General features: G+C 41.1%; 1 protein-coding gene across 1 annotated transcript in view; it reads right to left on the reverse strand.

Moving 5' to 3' along the window:
* Window positions 1-18,779, reverse strand: part of slc4a10a (solute carrier family 4 member 10a) — a 155,040-nt gene that overhangs the window by 62,084 nt on the left and 74,177 nt on the right. Inside the window, exons 7-8 of the mRNA XM_069935401.1 lie at window positions 9,748-9,905; window positions 2,267-2,354 (exon numbers count right to left, since the gene is read on the reverse strand). Coding sequence (XP_069791502.1) covers window positions 2,267-2,354; window positions 9,748-9,905 — 246 coding nt within the window. The remainder of the gene's footprint in view (window positions 1-2,266; window positions 2,355-9,747; window positions 9,906-18,779) is intronic.

Genomic DNA, 18,779 nt, shown 5'->3' on the forward strand with positions numbered 1-18,779 from the left:
AGAACTTTAAAATCTATCGAGCCGTACTGGCAACCAGTGAAGGGAGGCGAGAATATGAGTGATATGATCCCTTTTCTTGGCTCCTCTCAGGAGCCTTGCTGCCGCATTCTGAACCAGCTCCAAATGGGATAATGATGACCGACTAATGTAAAGAGAGTTAGCGTAGTCTAAATGGGAGAAAATGAGGGTGTGGATCTCTTTCTGGAGGTCCTTCTGTGACAGGAATGATTTGATTTTGGCGTTAGTGCAGAGCTGGAAAAGACTTTTACCACGGCATTGACTTGCTTGTCAAACTTGAAGGTGAAATCGAATATCACACCAAGGGATTTGACGTGTGGTTTAATGAGGGTGGCTAAGTTGCCAACATTTGGTGAGGGTGCCAAATAGGTTTAGCTGCAGGAGGTTTTGAGCCATTCAGCACTTCATGTCCTCCAGACAGTTGATGAGGCTGGTTACCTATGCTTGATCATTGGGCTTCAGGGAGAGAGTGAAAGGAGATGCCGTCTTTGTGGATGATATGGCAGAGGGGAAGTATGTATAAAGAGAAGAGAATGAGGCCCACATTAGTCCCTTGTGGGAACCCACAGGAAAGGGGAGCAGACAAGGATGAAAATCTGCTCATGTTGACTGAGAAAGTCCCATCCTTGAGATAAGATTTAAACCAATTCAGGGTCGTGCCATTGACCCCGATCCTCTTCCGGGATTGATCTATTAAAATAGCATGGTCCACCGTATCGAACACTGCACTAAGGTTGAGGAGAATTAGAATGGCGGAGATTCCTGAGTCAGTGACGTGGAACGGGTCATTGTATATTCTTAAGGTTGACTCTGTGCTTTGGTTGGCCTTATAACCTGACTGGAATTTTTCAGATATGAAAAAGGACTGAAATCATTTTTAAAAATTATGCTTTGGAAGAAACCAACTAAATGACTGCCTCACAAGGAAGGGGGCCCATAAACTTTGAGCAGAGTCCTAAGGGGGACATAACCAAATAAATGTTGAGAATGGCTGTTTTAAACTTCTAATCAGGTGGAAGAGAAAAGTGAGAGTCCCAGGTGAGCAGGTAATCTTAGATACATTTAAAATTATGAAGGGAATAGACAAGATAGAAGCAGGCAATTGAAACTGCATATAGGGACATAGCCTCAAGATTTGAGGGAGTAGATTTAAGACAGTTAAGATGGAACTGCTTCTTCCAGAGAGTAGTAAATCTGTACTTTTCTCTGCCAAGAAAGTCAAAGAGGATGCTTCATTGAATGTATTTAAGACATAAATAGATTTTTGAAGAACAAGGGAATAAAAGTTTACGTGGAACAGGAAGATTAGTGGAGACGAGTTCATAGCCAGATCAGCCATAATTTTATTGAGGACTCAACATGCTAAATGGCCTACTCCTATTTCATATGTTCTGAAGGCCTTAAGGCCCTCAGTTTCTTTCTAGAACATAGATCTAACCAGTTCCCTTCTATTAACACTCTGCTCCACTTGATATGACTGGTTCTTACACTGAACAATTTCTCTATTGATTCTTCTTGCTTTCTACAAATCAAAAGTGTAGCCGTGGGCACTCACATGGGTCCCAACTATGCCTGCCCAAGCCCAAAACATTGGTTATCCTTTACTTCCTATGGATGACATGTGCCCTGCTGTGTTTCTCCAGCACATTTGTGAATAGCGACTATTTGAATCTTCTGGTTTCGCACTATTTTAACTCCCTCTTCTTTCGCACCACCAACCAATCCATACTTGGCAATATTCTAGAATGGAAGAAGTGCAAGTGAATCACTGCTTCACTTGGCAGGACCAAGTGGATCCCTGGATAGTGGTAAAACAACAGGTGGCGCTTCTCATGATCACCTTCTTATAGAACTTTCCCGCACAAAACAAAATGTTCTGATTTTATGAATTTTCTAAAACAAGTCTTAATTACACAAGAACAAGAGCTTCTACAAATGTACATATTCACTGAATGAAGGTAGGTGGTCTTGCTTAAATTGTAGATATGATCCTGGAAGAACTAAATATACATGTGGCTCGTTTTTTCACAAATTACACAGACATAAAATGTAATAAAACTGTTATGAAATCACTATCCTTGTATTCTACTCTATCATCTCCTAAGATCATTAAAGCAACCCATATTATTCTTAAAAATGAGGCTAAAATCACATTAGCAAGACCATATTTAACGAATAATCAAACTGGACAACTGATTTTGGAAGAATACACTAAAATAATTTGAATACTTAAGAACTCAGCACTTGCCTCATCACTCATCAGGGTTGCAATCGACCTGCCAATTTCATGAAATTGAGGGCCCTTACCAAGGGGCCCTAAGAGAATAAACAAAAATCTGTGGGGCAAAAGAAACAGATTTAATGTGAATAAAGTGTTAGAAATAATATCATAGAAAAAATCTGGCAGATATTAATCTCTACTTTCTCAGATCAGACCCATAGGTACACATAATTTGTTGTTCTGCAGCATATGTTGTGTAATTTGATGATCATTTTCTTTCTACCAGCATTGCTTGTGAACTGTGACCATACTCTATACTAATGGAATAACTTAGGTTGGATATAGATAAAATCCTTTACTACAATTGACAGAACTATGTCAAGTTATCGTCAGTCACCAGATGCTTTTACATTCAATTCAAGCCCCAACAGTTATAAAGTCATCTGAAATTTACTGTCTGGCTACTTTTATTTTTGATTCTTCATTTAAGGAAAATAAAATAATAATTTAAATTGAATTAAAATCTGTTGGTATGTTATATAAGACTAGATGTTAATATCCGACTTGCTGCCTAGACTGGTAGCCAAGTGAGTAGTGGCATCTTCTGGGTTATGAAGTGGGTTCCTTCCTTCCTCAGTGTTTCACTGATAGACCACAACACCTCCGGAGGGTTCAGCAATGAATCCTAGTGTCCCAGGCTCACCCCCTAGACACCATTCACTCACTTGGGGGCCCTGATGGAATCCTTTCTCCTGGAACTATAGAGAAATCTGTCATCAAATAACATCTTCATTTGTTTCCATATTTTTGTTATTAAATTAGTAACATTGAAATCCACTAAATTATTGCACAAAAGCAAAGAATTTAGCCCAACAAGCCCATGCCACACTGGGCTCTTGACCACACCAGCTTCCTTCCATATTCATCTTCACAACTACCACATTTCCCTTTCACTCACGTACTTATCTCATGTTATCTTGATGAATCTATACCATTCACTACAAACTCAGATTTAAAATTTTCCACCTTCTGCTCTTTGGTAGCCTTTTAATAACGTGAAAACCCAGAATCCACCAATATGCACTGATCAAATTTCTACAGTTAATATAACTTCTGCTTAATGAACCTATACAATCACTTTTTCAGATTTTAAAAATATCAAATTAACTGAACACCTCTTTTCTGTGAAATATGTGTAAACAAAGCTGACTTATCAAACTGGTTCACAGTTTTACTTAATGAAGATACACTACCTTTGTGCAACTCATTACATTATAACCACAGGAGTTCAAATCCAGATGGTTAATTCTATAATCCTTCATTCTCAGTTAGGCACTGCCATTGAGCAGAAGTGGGTCAGAGAATGAATACAACATAGTGTGTTGTATTTTCACTTTGACCTGCAATGCATTTTTAGGATACAGAATTTGCAGTCATACATAAAAGTAAAGGTTCCATTATTGTCACATAATACTACATTTAGAATATAGCATCCATGAAATTCTTTTACTTTTGTCTGCCAGAAGGCAGTCAGAGAGTCACCACTTTGTCCAGCGCCCCTTACATCTTACCTATTTCAACAATAAGTACTTGCAGAAAAATATTTTTAATAATTATCAAAATACAATTCAGATTTATTGATATTATATTAATTGTGACCAAAATTCTGTGCTAAAGGTAACAGAGGTTTTCAGTGATCACCATTATTAAGGAATACATTGGACAGCAATTTCTGGCAATTGTAAATGGCCAATTAAACAGAAGTCCCGTGACTTGCCTTTGCTTCTCTCTCTGGAGCTTCACTAGATTTCTCCAAAGGAGTAAATGGAGTACTCACACAAGAAGCATTCACAAAGCATGGCAAAAAAATAAGTTGCTGCCTGTTGTCTTACAAATGGATTCTCATTGCTTAAGATTTCTGCTGAAGATTTTGTTTTTAAATATTAAGTCGAATATTCAAAATAAAAAGCTATTTCTTTAAATTTTTTTCTCTTCCTTCTTTTAGAGTTAACCTCCTTTCACACTTGCATTCCACTAAATTGGCTGTTCAGTGTTCAGGGATAGGAATGGGGGTTTTGGCTTTTCACACTTGACCACTCCTAACTGGGACACTGAACACTTTCACACTTGCAAGGAGCCATCCCCAGGGTTAGGACTGTTCTCCCTTCTACTGGTGATGTCATGACATATCAAGTAATGGTGAACCTGCCCAAAATCTTGATCAATGTATGATGATCTTATATTTGAACAAAATTAATCATGCATAATTAAGCTTTATGTACAACTCAATACAAGCCCTTCAGCTCCTGTTGTTGCGCTGACCTATAGGTGCACAATTTATACAGCGTGGTAAAATTGGTAGCGCTATCGCGTACAATTTATAAATGCCATGGGAAAAAGTGATGGTGGATTTGCCAACCCAGAATTCCATGCGGCAAAGAATGCCCAGCTGCATATGTGGAACATTCATAGAGGGGTTTCTCTGCTGCAGAGAATTCTGGGAAGCCAGGTCTGCCATTGCTTTTTCCCCCCACAGTCTTTATAAATTGTACGCTACAGCACTACCAACTTCCCACGCTGTTTAAAAATTGTCCACTATTGCTAATTATTGCTGTCTGTTGCTAGTTATTTCCTCTCTCTCTCTCTCTCACTGTGACTTACCCATAGCAAAGTTTATACTTTCATTTTAATCCTTTCTTCCTGCACTCATGCAAAAACGGGTCATTTCAATCCCACAATGCAATTACCCCTTTCACACTTGCTTGATTGCAATGCTGGCATCTGCAGACACCAAGGATTGTACTAGGGGTCAACGCCGTTAATCCCCAGCGTGAGATGACGTCATCTGACGCGGGCGTGGAGTTTATTCCTGGGATCACTTGCAAGTGTGAAAGGGGCTTTAGTGAACTATTACAGTACAATTAACAGTTGCTGGTTCAGACTTGTGTGCCTCAGATACAAGGCTATTCATTTTGTTGATATTGGTCCCAAGACTCTGTAAAGAGAACTTTGTTGTTTTATGCGACAATGTTCAGTGCTAAAGTGTCTCAACGCACAGAGTAGGTGCAGGTTAAATTGACACCCAGTGATAATGGCTTCTCTGACAAATTTATTTTTATTTATCATAATCAGAATGTCAATGTGTGAAGGTGAACAGAGTTTAGTTTATCAAGCAGTGGAATTCTTTGTTTTGTGTGCTTTCTAAGCACTACAACAAAAAATGTCACAGCAGCCAAGGTGCTGCAGTGAGAAACAACCCAAGCAACATCTCAGCACCAACACTCAGGCCATCATTTTTATACCTAGCTGTTTCCTCGGTTTCAATCCAAAAAAAGTATTCTCATCTTACTGTACCTGTAGTACAGACCAATAGCAAACTTTAGCTTACAGTTCAACAAGGGGATGGCTTTCAAGCAGTTAGTAAGTGGCCAAAAATTAAACTGAAGGAAACAAGTTGCCAGAAGATGCACTTACCTGGAACTCCTAAACACTACAACAAAAGGACATAAACTACATGGCAGTACAACGGTATAATGGACCACTAAAAAAACGTACAATTCATATGAAGTAGCGCATCACTAAGCATAATGCACAGTAGTCGTTATAGTATACTTTATACTGCATGATGTCTCTGTAAAAGCACATGATTGCTTGTCAAAAATAATTAATAACGCAGAAAAAAAAAGAATGAAGTAGCATATTAAACTCTTGCAATAACAACAGCTCATGCCTGGTGGATAATGGGCCTTGAAGATGCAAATAGATTAAAATAATGATGGAAGAAGTTAAAATAAAGTGTCCAACTCCATTTCATCAATCAAATTAAAAATATCTTGGCATATCATTACATCAAAGACTCCACTTGCTTGGCACAGAATCAAGCTGCCTCACACCTGTGGTACTAGACAAAACACAAATCATTTGATTCACATGTAATGTTCAAATACCACACCTTAATCATCAGTTTTACTTTTCACCCTAATCTCTCTGTTGGTCAATCTTTTTGCCGCTAACCTCTCTATCCATGTTTTAGTCATCAACAGTTTGGCATTCACGAGTATTCTTCAAGTTGGTTTATAACTGGTTCATCTTAAAATTCTAAACTGTTGTTCAAATCCCAAAAGAAGCTTATCTGCGGTGAGAAAGTTATCGCTGGAGGAGAAATAAAGTTGAATAGGGTCATTCTTCAGAGTTCAGAAGAACAAATGGGGATTGTGTTGAAACCAATAAGATTCTTTAAGCCACCACAAAGTAGAAGCTTACAAACCATTTGGAGAGTACAGAACTGAATGCCGTAAATAACTGGGATGGGGACAATGTTACAAAAGTAGGAAATGTCCACTCAAGGGGAAGGGGGTGATATTTTGAAATGTATTTGTCAGTGGATGAATAATAAGCAATTAGAGCTTGCTGTCACAATGTACTAATGCACTAAAATTCTTACTTGCTGTTGCCAAACAGGTGCACAAGGTACACCAACTACATCAATATGCATTAATTGTCCACAATATACCAAAGCAGAAAAAGAGATAATGAATATAAAATGATAGATAGATAAATATTCACAGTTGCAATACATGCAAACAAAAACTTATTTCCCTAGTGCAAAGTGATCTTTTGTTTGTCCCAGATGAGGTAACGGTGAGAAGTGGTTGTGATCAGCACCAAGATAGATTATGAACCCTAAATATTGCAAGGAATTGACAGAGCAAAAAGGTAGAGTTATGGCAGATGATGCCCATAATTATAAAGAAGAGGTCAGTTAGCTCAAATGCCCGAGAAGCCTGCTCTTCGTCACATCTCTTATTTCCTGCTGCCTCTCCAATTGGTCTATGTAACTGATCGGTTTACTGCAGTCTATTATATCCCTCTTTCCTCTGCCTCAGATGGCAGAGGTCGACAGCATCGTGTCCACGCTGCTGAAGATCCAGCTGCGCTGGATGGGTCACGTCTCCAGAATGGAGGACCATCGCCTTCCCAAGATCGTGTTATATGGCGAGCTCTCCACTGGCCACCGTGACAGAGGTGCACCAAAGAAAAGGTACAAGGACTGCCTAAAGAAATCTCTTGGTGCCTGCCACATTGACCACCGCCAGTGGGCTGATATCGCCTCAAACCGTGCATCTTGGCGCCTCACAGTTTGGCGGGCAGCAACCTCCTTTGAAGAAGACCGCAGAGCCCACCTCACTGACAAAAGGCAAAGGAGGAAAAACCCAACACCCAACCCCAACCAACCAATTTTCCCCTGCAACCGCTGCAATCGTGTCTGCCTGTCCCGCATCGGACTTGTCAGCCACAAACGAGCCTGCAGCTGACGTGGACTTTTACCCCCTCCATAAATCTTCGTCCGCGAAGCCAAGCCAAAGAAAGATTATATCCCTCTTTCCTCACATCACTCTTTATTCCTTCCAAACTCACTGACATGAAAATGGTAGTGCTGCCAGAGGTACAGATCTGGGGAGAGCAGGGAGCAGAGACAAAGAGTTCCCGCAGGTTCAACTTCCCAGTCCAACTGCTGTCAGTTCCATAAAGGCTTTAAATGGCCTCTTAATGGAGCCAACGGTGGTTTCATTTAAGAATTCTGTGTCTGTGGGGTCGGCGCCAAAGATGGTGAAGCCTATGATCTGCAGCAGTCACGAGGGGTTGCAGACTCCAGGGGAGCAGAGGATTGGTGCTGGACACCCGAAAATGGGGAGGACACCACCCCGTTTGAGAAGGAGAAGATGACCCATGGGACGGGGACCATGGCGGTAGATCAGTGAGGAGTTCCACGGATGAAGAACACACAGGTGTGTGGTGAGCTGTCGGTGACTCGAGGTGAGTAACCTGCGGGTGACAGCGGTCAAAGGAGTCACATTAGGCTGCAGACTGTTGGAGACTGGATGAAGGGGTACCAGGTATCAAAACCAAGATGGGAGAGGGTGCCAAGGGCTCTGAAGGTTTCCTGATCTTTTCAGAAATTCAGATTTGGAGCTCAGGCTTCTGATTGTTTGGACTGTATTCTGTGTGGCTGCAAGGGCACTGTGAATCCACAGGCACTCAAGTGACTCTCAGGGGACTCTCTTTTGCTTCAATTTTTCTGACTGTAAGAGGTGCTTCAGGCACATGACAATAAAGGAATTTTGAATATTTTAAATCAGTCCCTGGAAAAAAACCTTTCCCTTCAAGTAAATGACAACTGCACCTTCAACTTGCCCAGACCTTAGTCAGTGGTAACAGACTTGCACGAGGTCCAATGTTTTGAGATGACATTTGTGGACTGTGGTAATTAAATTTCTTGGGCCTAAGAGGATCATGGGTCAGAATGAGAGAAGGCCACAAGTCTGCTGTCAGCATTCGTTAGTGACAAGCCTTGCAAGTGTTGGTTGAGAGTTGTAATCAAAGATGAGAGCAGGTAAGGGGCAGTTATATTACTTGGGCAATGGAGGGGGTGATGATGACGTGATTGATACTTGGGAGAATGGAGTTTGTTTACCTTGTCAGTGATAGGAGGGATTACAAATGAGACTCCTTTTGTGAATAAATTAAATGGGTGCACACATCTCTAGTTCCCAGCAATGCTGTGGGATTTGTTCAAGGTGGCTGCCTTTCAACCATGAAATGGTGGAGCAGTGATAAACAGGCCAAGTTTTAAGTAACCACCTTCAGGCATGCTAGAGATTACAATTTAATTTCCCACAAGATGGCTCCACATATTCGCTGCATTAAGAATGGCAGCATTAGGTATACTTCTGACATTAAAAATGGCTAATCTGAGCATGGCTCTTACACATCTACTTAAGTCAATATCCATCGTCCAGAATTGTGGCCTGAAACTTTTACAAAGTCAAGTTTTATTTTAAATACATATCTGGGCCTTCATTCACAGTGTTATAGCTGTATTTGTAGTTCATTTCTAGGCAAGAACCAAGGTTCTCCCCTGTATTTGATTACCTGCATCCAACATTCAATCTCATGTAACATAGAAGGCATCTTGCAAGCAAACTATCTATCACGGCCGAGTTAATAATTAAACTTTTCCCAATCTCATGAGTACGAGTGACACCAAAGATTCCTCATGAGCTCTTTGCAAAATTTCTGCCTTAATAAACATCACATTCGATGCATCATTTGTGTTACAGTTCTTCAAATTTATTTGCCCTCAAAAAGCATTGTTTACTGCACAATTCAAACCAACCATAAATGGAACATGAGATTTTCATTTCTAGAAAAATTTCATTTTGTGCAATTCTCTTATCAAAAAAAAGGAAGCATTCTTCAAGAAAGGCTGGAGGACCAAGCAATTCCATTGATGATGAGAAAGTGCAACAAATTTCTGTGGGGCAGGGAATAAATCCTTATATATTTCTCCTGAGCAAAGATCTGACATGTTTGAGTTTCCAAGATGAGAACTTAAAAGAAAACATGTTGTTTTATAATATTCTTGTCAGCTGAAATGCTTTTGCTTTTCATTGACATTTCAACGTGTTCATCACAAACAATTGGATAGCAGAATAACCAAGACTAACCGTGTTGGAATAGGAACCTCAGCAACTCCTGATAAAACAGCAGCTGGAGACAAACGGACAAATGCTACTATTGATCGATCCAGAAATTCAAGTTCACCAACTAAAATATTTGAAGCCTCTGCACCAGGAGGAATTTTTTTCATAAAGTGCATATCCACCTAAAAAAGCACACAAAAAATATTGGTATCAATAAACAAGCACCAATAATTCACACCCGAATAATTGGTAATTTTACACATTTAAATATCACTTGCATTATAAATTTTAGCAAAAGTATAGTTTTAAATAGAGAGCAATGATGGGCAGCAGGTAGGCAGTAGGGGAAGTAGCAAGTGGGGCAATAAATGAGTAAGCAGGAGACACGAGGAGGAGAAAGTTGGCAAGAGGTGCCTGTTACCACGCTGTAGGTTGAAATTTGAAAGTGAGAGCAAATAGAGCAGTAAAAAGTCTGTATGAAAGTGACAGCAACTGGAACAGCCAGAATAGCACTGACGTGACAAGGCGGCAAACACAGAAGTGAGAACATTAGCAGTTATGTCTTTAAATACGCTTGAAATAATAAAAACACCTTTCTCATGACTGCCCCTTGGAAGTACTTTTTATTGTAAATCTGTAGCACTCCAAAAAAAAGTATACATACCAACCTTGAAAATACCAGGCCTCTCTTCTTTAATTCAATTATTACAATAAGGGTTGCAGTTGTTCACATAGATACTGCTATTCTGACCAAGGGGATAAAAAAAAAATGGCTCTTCCTGTTGTTAGCGGGGCAACTCCCTGCCTTGCATGTTCCCATCCACATTGATTCCAGTTTCCTGTTGTTAGCGGGGCAACTCCCTGCCTTGCATGTTCCCATCCACATTGATTCCAGTTTCCTGTTGTTAGCGGGGCAACTCCCTGCCTTGCATGTTCCCATCCACATTGATTCCAGTTTCCTGTTGTTAGCGGGGCAACTCCCTGCCTTGCATGTTCCCATCCACATTGATTCCAGTTTCCTGTTGTTAGCGGGGCAACTCCCTGCCTTGCATGTTCCCATCCACATTGATTCCAGTTTCCTGTTGTTAGCGGGGCAACTCCCTGCCTTGCATGTTCCCATCCACATTGATTCCAGTTCAAGTTCACTCAAGAAGTTGTCTTCCCCATCTTAGACAATACTACCCAATGTAGATCCCTTCAGGGGCGCAAGCAAGAAAGCCACTGCCACAAAAGGCAGGGTCTTCAAGAGTCCACCACTCAATATTACTATGGTTCAAATTGTTAAATTCTTCATATATACATGCTCAAATAACAAAAAAAATGTATATTTATTTACAGCTATGGAAATAATGGAGAGTCATGGAATTCAAAGTCAAACTCTTAGAATACTGAAAGCAAATATTTGATAAATTCATTCGGTTTAATTAGTACCCTTGAAGACATCCACGAGATGGAATATCATCCTGATAATTTTTAACAACACCTCTTCCAAGCCACAGATAAATGGCACCAGAGTCTGCTGGGAAAATGCAAGTATGCTTAGATTGTTATTGAAATTAATATTTATCTCAAATATATGTAGACTATAAAATTACTTTTTTTGAAAAGGTCAATAAACCTGTAATCCATAGTTTATCATGATTGTATGTGATGCAGTTCTTCAGCCTCTTATACATTATAAATTCATTTAATTCATGCTTCATTTATATGCTGTTCCACTCTCACAACCTACTGCAATGCGTCAAAAACAGCAAACATTAGGTGGCAGTTGCAGCACAGAAACAGTAGAATGGCTGTCCTGCCACTACAAATAACGAAATGCCTGCAAGGCTTATACTGAATTAGACTAGAACATTCAATTGCATGTCTGTGCCGTGTCTCCCAAATTAAATTCATTCTCCATTAAGTGAACACTTAGCTCACATCATTTCTAATTTATTTGAAACAAATTAAACTATTCAATCCCTCTGCTATTAACTGGCTGGTCTATGGGTTTCCATTTTCTGTAGCCTTGTGGATCTTTTTTTTTTTAAAAAGACAAACATTAATTTTTTTCAACACCACCAATTAAACTGTATGTCTAAAAGCATAAATGAAACATGGCAAATATAAAAGGTAACACTACCTCACGTGCATACCATTTCATTATCTCATTAGACCTCCACCACACCATTATATCCCAACAAACAACATACAGCCCGAGACTCCAGACATCCCTTTCACTGTGAAATTTATAGTTGCAATTCTGTTAAAACTATTCATAAAAATTAATGAACCTTGTTTCTTTTCAAAGTTATGGCATACTGTAGATTATTTAAAGAATTCCAGAATGGAACTCACAGGACACATAATTAAAATTTAATTTCTAATTATCTAAATCTTTTTTTAGGCCAAGTTGTCTACCTCCTCATGTACATTCAAAATTAGGAATAGAAATAAACCACCCAAGAGGCCATTTGCAGATAAAGGGACACATCTAGCAAGTGGAAGCCCTTTAAAAGAGGCATGGAGTGTTTAAAAGCAGCATGTTCCTGATAGAGTGAAGGGTAAGACAGGCGAGATTACTGAACCCTGGAAAAACAGAAATATTAGCACTCTGGACAAGAAAAATGAGGCATATGTCATCTATTGACAGATGGGATCAAGTGAGTACTTTGAAGATTATAGAGGAAGTAGGTGTTCACTTAAGATGGAAATCAAGAGGGTAAAGAGAGGATATGAGATGGATCTGGTAGATAAGGTAAAGGAGAAGCCTAAGAAATTATCCACATATGAATATTAAGGGAAAAAGAGTAATTAAGGAGGGAATATGAGCCTTTGAATATCAATGAAGGCATCTATGTGTGACGATGCATATGATTGGGGTAGTCCAAACTAATATTTCTCATCTACATTGACAATGAGGCTAGGTAATTTAGATAAGTAAAGAGTGATATCTTGGAACGTGCTCATCACTGAAGAGGAAAAGCTGGAGATAGATAAAGGAATGAGACCTGACAGATATTGTATCATTGTTTGTCATGGATGACATGTCAGAAGACTGGATGGTGGCTTAAGTCCACCAGTGCAAACTTGGGAACTACAGGCCAGTAAGTTTAACATCAGTTGTGGGTAAATTACAGGGCAAATCTAAGGAACAGGATGCACATGCATTTGGAAAGCCCTGATGAACTGGTCTCCTGCATAGCCATAGCCGAGATGAGGAGAACACTATCTAAGGTGATCCCACACAAGGCGGTGAGACCATACAACATATCTGGTCGGGTACTGAAGGACTGCACAGACCAATTGACAGAGGTCTTCATAGACATCTTCAACACCTCATTGCAGCAGTCCTTAGTTCCCACAGGGTTCAAGACATCCAACAGGGCAATAATAGCAGGCCTCAATGATGACCGCCCTGTGGCACCATTACGAAATGCTTCGCGCATCTGGTGATGGAGCGCATCAAAGCACACCTCCCAAAGATGCTGGACCCTTTCAATTCACTTATAGAAGTAAGCATTAGACAGAAAACGTTATAGCTTTGTCCCTTTATTCCATCCTGATCCACCTGAAGAACAACATATCTTACATCAGGCTGCTATAACGTTTATTATGATCATTCCACAGAGCCTGGTAGAGAAGCTGTTCTCACTGGGATTCAACTCCCCTCTATAACTGTATCCTGGACTTCCTAACAGAACGACCACAATCTGTCCAGGTCAGTAACAGAACGTCGACCGTCACGCTGAGTACTAGCGCATCTCAGGGCTGTTTGCTCAGCGCACTCCTGTTCACATTACTGACCTGCGACTGCATTGCTAGATCCAGCTCCAGTGTTAACAAGTTTGCAGATGACACCGCAGTAGTTGGCTTCATCTGCAACAACAATGAGTGACGCTACAGAGATGAGATGGAAAATCTCATGATATGATACGAGACTATCAACCGAGTCTCAATGTGAACAAGATGAAGATGACTGTGGACTTAGAGAGGACCAGGGACGACCACCCTCCATTAAACGTCAACAATTCTGCAGGGGAGAGAGTGGAGAGCACCAAGTTACTTGGAATTCACTTAACTTGCGATCTATCGTGGACACACAAAATCTCCTTACTTGCCAAGAAGGCATAACAGCAACTGCACATCCTGAGAAGACTGAAGGGGGCAAGGCTACCATCCACCATTATGTCAACCTTCTACAGGAGGTCTATCGAGAACATCCTAGCTGGCTGCATCACAGTGGTTTCGGACCATAAGACTGGCAGAGAGGATCACTGGAGTCTGCCTATCCTCTCCTCCATCTCACCCCCCCCCCCCATTCGACATGATCTACCAGGATCATTGTCAGAATAGGGCTTGCAAAATCATTGAGAACTACTTCCGCCCCGCACGTAGCATCTTTCAGCTTCTTCCTACAGGAAGTGACAATGCTAAATGAACAAAGTAACTGCTCACACTAACCAAGTGAGACTCTCATATTTATGAAACAATATTTATTTACTTATCTGTATACATGAATGCTGCGCATGTATTATTTGTCTGTTTGTGTTTTGTCTGATTGTGTGTTAGCATGTTTTGCACTGAGGACCGGAGAACACTATTTCCATCGGGTTGTATTTGTGCAATCAGATCACAATAACCTGGACTCAACAAGGACTGACTTGGAATTGTCAACATACCTTTGTGTGTGGGAAATCACAACTCTCAAATTTCATTGCTTTTTTTTTTAAAAGAGATAACCAAGAAGATTGATCAGGGCAATAGAAATTTTCTACATAGATTTTAGCAAGGACTTTGACAAGGTTCCATATGGTAAGCTGGTCTTGAAGATCAGATTACATGGAATTCAAAGTGAACTAGTCAATTGGATGCAGAATTTGTTTGATGGTAGAAGGTGGTAGTGCAGCATTATTACTCAGATTAGAGGCCGATGACCAGTGGTGTGCCACAAGGTCCACCAGGTATGAAGTCCACTGTTGTTTTGTCATCTACATTAGATTAAAATGGTTAGTAACTTTACAGATGATACCCAAATTGCTGGCAAAGTGAAGGAGGTTATCTGAGATTCAACAGATTCAGTGGAAGTAGATGATCCCCGCAGATTTACAAGTGAAGAGCTGGTTCACTTGCAAGGATTGTTTGGGCCCCTATGAAGAAGGGCTCAGACGCAAAACGTTTGTATATTTACCTCCTATGGACGTCGTGAGACCCGCTGAGTTCCTCCAGCATTTCTGTATTTTTACAGGGTAGGTTCATATTTTGATCCCTAAAGACTAAAGGAGAATCCTTACCAATATTTATAAAATCATTATGGTCAAAGACAAGGTATCTAAAATTAAAGGGCATTGATTTAAGGTAAGAGGGAAAGATTTAAAAGGGCCCTGAGGAATATTGTCTTCACACAGAATGTGGTATGTATATGGGACAAATTGCCAGAGGAAGTGGTAGAAATGTTCAAAAAACAGACAGGAATATGGTAGGAAAGGATTAGAGAGATATGGGATGAATACAGGCAAATAGGATTAGTTTGAATAGACAACTTGGTCAACAAGGTCTAATTATAGTTATGCCTAAGGCTTTGTCAATGGAGCAGCTTTTAAAGGAAGAAAGGAGAAGCTGTGAAAATTTGAAATGGAATTCCATAGTTTAATCTTGAAACTGAAGACAAATGCCACTGATGGGGCAGCAATTCGAAGAGAAGTTGACTAAAGGATGCTGTGAGGCTATTTTCTATAACTGGAAAGGATAGATTCAGAAGGGAAAAACTATTTATGATTCAGCTGGATGAGAAATGACTTCATGGATTGGATTGTAAATCATTAGAATTATCTATGCCTGATAGTCATAGAGTATATTCATTGCTAACATTGATTTGTTTTTTTGTAATTCCAAGAAAATCAAAATATATAGGTGTCAAGAGTCAAAGTAGACAAGGCTCAGAATCAGCCACAGCCTAAATGAATTTTGGTACAGGTTTACAACACCTCTATCCTGCTTCTACTTCCTCTATGCAATGAGGAAGGATACCGAAATATAGGTCAAATAATAGCTATATGGAATTGAAAATTAGGTGAGGATTTATTTCTTCGTTTAAGAACATTTTATTGATAAATGTGCCTTGTAATGGAGTTGATACTTTGGTGCACATAATTTTTTTTTTAAACTTACAAATCTTACTTCCTCTAAGTTCACCAGTTTACACCAGGGGACGAGACTGTACCAAAATACCCAGACTCCATTTTACTCTGCCTTTTTTATTTGTTTTGCATGATCACATGGAAAAGATCAGGAATAGCTGTGTTATGAATGATGCATATGTGGCATGGACAGGAGTGTATCATTCACAACAGTAAACCTTTTTGTTACATTTGTGAGAGTGAGAATGTGTTGGGAGGATGCTATTTTACAAGTTAACAGATGTTTTCAGTTTTATTGTAATATTTCACATAAAAATTGAGGATTCTACAGCTAGGTTGTCAAATTTGCAAAAAATTGTAGTTTGCTGGCTGCTGGAGAAATTGCGACATTAATTTGTGAATGAATTCTATTAATGAAATCTAGTTCTGAGAGATGCAGATTTGAAATCATATTCCCTATGGTACTTTAAACAATTATCTGTAAAGAAAATTCAGATTTTTTTCGTGCAACCAAAGAAAACTAACATTGGTTATGATTAATTTAAATGCTTGAGAACAAAAGTGCTAATTTGTTTTCAAAATTAATCAAATGATACAGTGCAGTTAATAATATAAACTAATGCAACTGTTCTGAACAGAGAGAAGTCCATAAGATGGCTCTTTAAAAGACTGCCCATTCTTAATTCAACATCCATATTTTTGTTTCTAATCGCACAAGTTCCTCGTTCTTATTTATACATCCATAGTACGAATTGGAAACGACATCTCCTCTGCTCCGATGACGCGGGTCCCTGACGTCAGTGCCCAGCACCCATATAAGTGCGATGGCCAGAGCAATAAAGCAGTCTCATTTTCCAAGGCTTTGGTGTGCGTTTCATTCTACTCCATGATCACATAGCGCGAACGCTACATTGGTGACCCCAACAAGTAAAACAGGCAGTTGGACCCGAAGATGGCTGATCAAGCAGAGCCAGCGATCATCCACTCGGTCTCTCTCAGGATTCCAACATTTTGGGTGTCACAGCCACACATGTGGTTCAAGCAGGCCGAGGCTCAGTTCCGCCGACAACACCCACTATTTCTATGTCATGAGTGCCCTTTATCAGGACCCAGCGGCAAGGTCGTAGATTTCTTATGGCAGCCCCCACAGCAGGGCAAAAACACAGCCCCAAAGAGCTACTAACCCGCACTTTCAGACTCTCCCGGTGCATGTACGCCGCCCGATAACTGCATATGGACAGATTAGGAGACAGGGCCCCATCCACCCTAATGAGCGAGATTCTCCCTCTATCCATGGGCGATAAACCTTGCCTACTCTTTGAGCAGATCTTTCTGGAGCAGCTGCCCAAGGATATCCGACTCTTGCTCACAGAGGAGGACTTCAGCAACACTCGGAGAGCAAAGAAGGACAACACCATCATCGTGAACTACATCAGCAAGTCCCACAAACAGCCCCCGGTGAGATCAGGGCCAGCAGAGAGGCAAGTTAATACCTCAGAACAGCTGTGCTACTATCATCAGCGATGGGGAGTGGAGGTCCATCGAAGCCACCCATTTTACAGGTTTCCGGGAAATGGCCTAGCCAACCATAGTTGATGGCTGCGGCGGTTGGCCCATGTGATAGCCTGGGACTCACTGTCGGACAGCCGTTTCCTGGTCGACACTGGCAGTGAAATAAGCGTTCTACCCACCCCCGCAGCCTTGACAATCGCAACAGCAAGCAGGGCCTAGCACTGAGGGTAGACAATAGCTCCTCCATTTGGACTTTTTGGACCCGTACCATTCCCCTTCGTTTCAGCACAGCCGCTTTACATGGACTTTTACTCTTGCAGCAGTGGCGCAACTGCTCCTCTGGGACGACTTCCTTTGTGCCCACTGCTTGCTTGTCAATCTCAATGGACAATTGGTGCACCCCAGAACGTTTCAGACTCTGCCTCTGGGAGAAGCCAAACTAACCACCCCTCCCACCTGGATTCTATAACACACTTGGACAATGAATTTGGCCACATCCTGGCAGAGTTCCCCTCAATAGTGGTGTCACAATTCTCCGCGGTTGAGCAAAAGCACAGGATAAGGCACCATCTTTTGTATCAGCAGGCACCTCTGCCCCCACACCCCCCTTCCCCCCCCCCCCCCCACCAAGCTCAAATACAGTGCTTTCAACCGAGAACTGTTGATGCTGTACCTGACGGTAAGACATTTCCGTTACTTTTTGGAAGTTCAGTAATTCAGGGTGTTCACCAATCACAAGCTGCCAGTCTTCACCTTCCAGAAGGTATCAGACCCGACAACAATGACACTTGTCCTGTGTGTCAGAATTTACTACAGACATCCAGCACATAGTAGACAGTGGTCTGTCGCGCACCGTCATCGAGTCAGTACACACCCTGTCCCAAGGAGTCGACTAAGAGGCCCTCACAAAAATGCAGCAGCAGGATTCTGGCGTATAGGACAGCCATCTCTGGCCTCAGGATGGAGAACATCCCTGTCGGCCCAGGTAACCTGAAACTGCTGTACGATATCTTTATCAGCACAGGCACCTCAAGTCAGCTTTGATGGCCTGGCTCAAAGGTCTCAACTGGGTGGATGAACTGCCTTAGGTCCTTATGGGAATTCATACCGCACAAAAGGAGGACTTAAATACCTCGGTGGCGGATATGGTCTACAGCGTGCCTTTGATTATTCCCGGTGAGTTCCTGGCCTCCAATAAATGCCCAGAGACCCCCACGGCAACCCTCTAGAACTTGTACTGAAAACTGGGGCTCTCCTGGCTCTGTGGCAACCCCCACCATATGGCCAGCCCAAACATAACATCCCCAGGACTTAAAAACTTGCCAGTAAATATTTGTGAGAAGAGGCACACACCAGGCTCCCTTACAACAGCCCTTCAAGGTCATTTGGGACAACAGTTCCACCTATGTCCTCGACATCAGC

This window comes from Narcine bancroftii, chromosome 4, assembly GCF_036971445.1.
Source record: "Narcine bancroftii isolate sNarBan1 chromosome 4, sNarBan1.hap1, whole genome shotgun sequence".
Classification (NCBI taxonomy): domain Eukaryota; kingdom Metazoa; phylum Chordata; class Chondrichthyes; order Torpediniformes; family Narcinidae; genus Narcine; species Narcine bancroftii.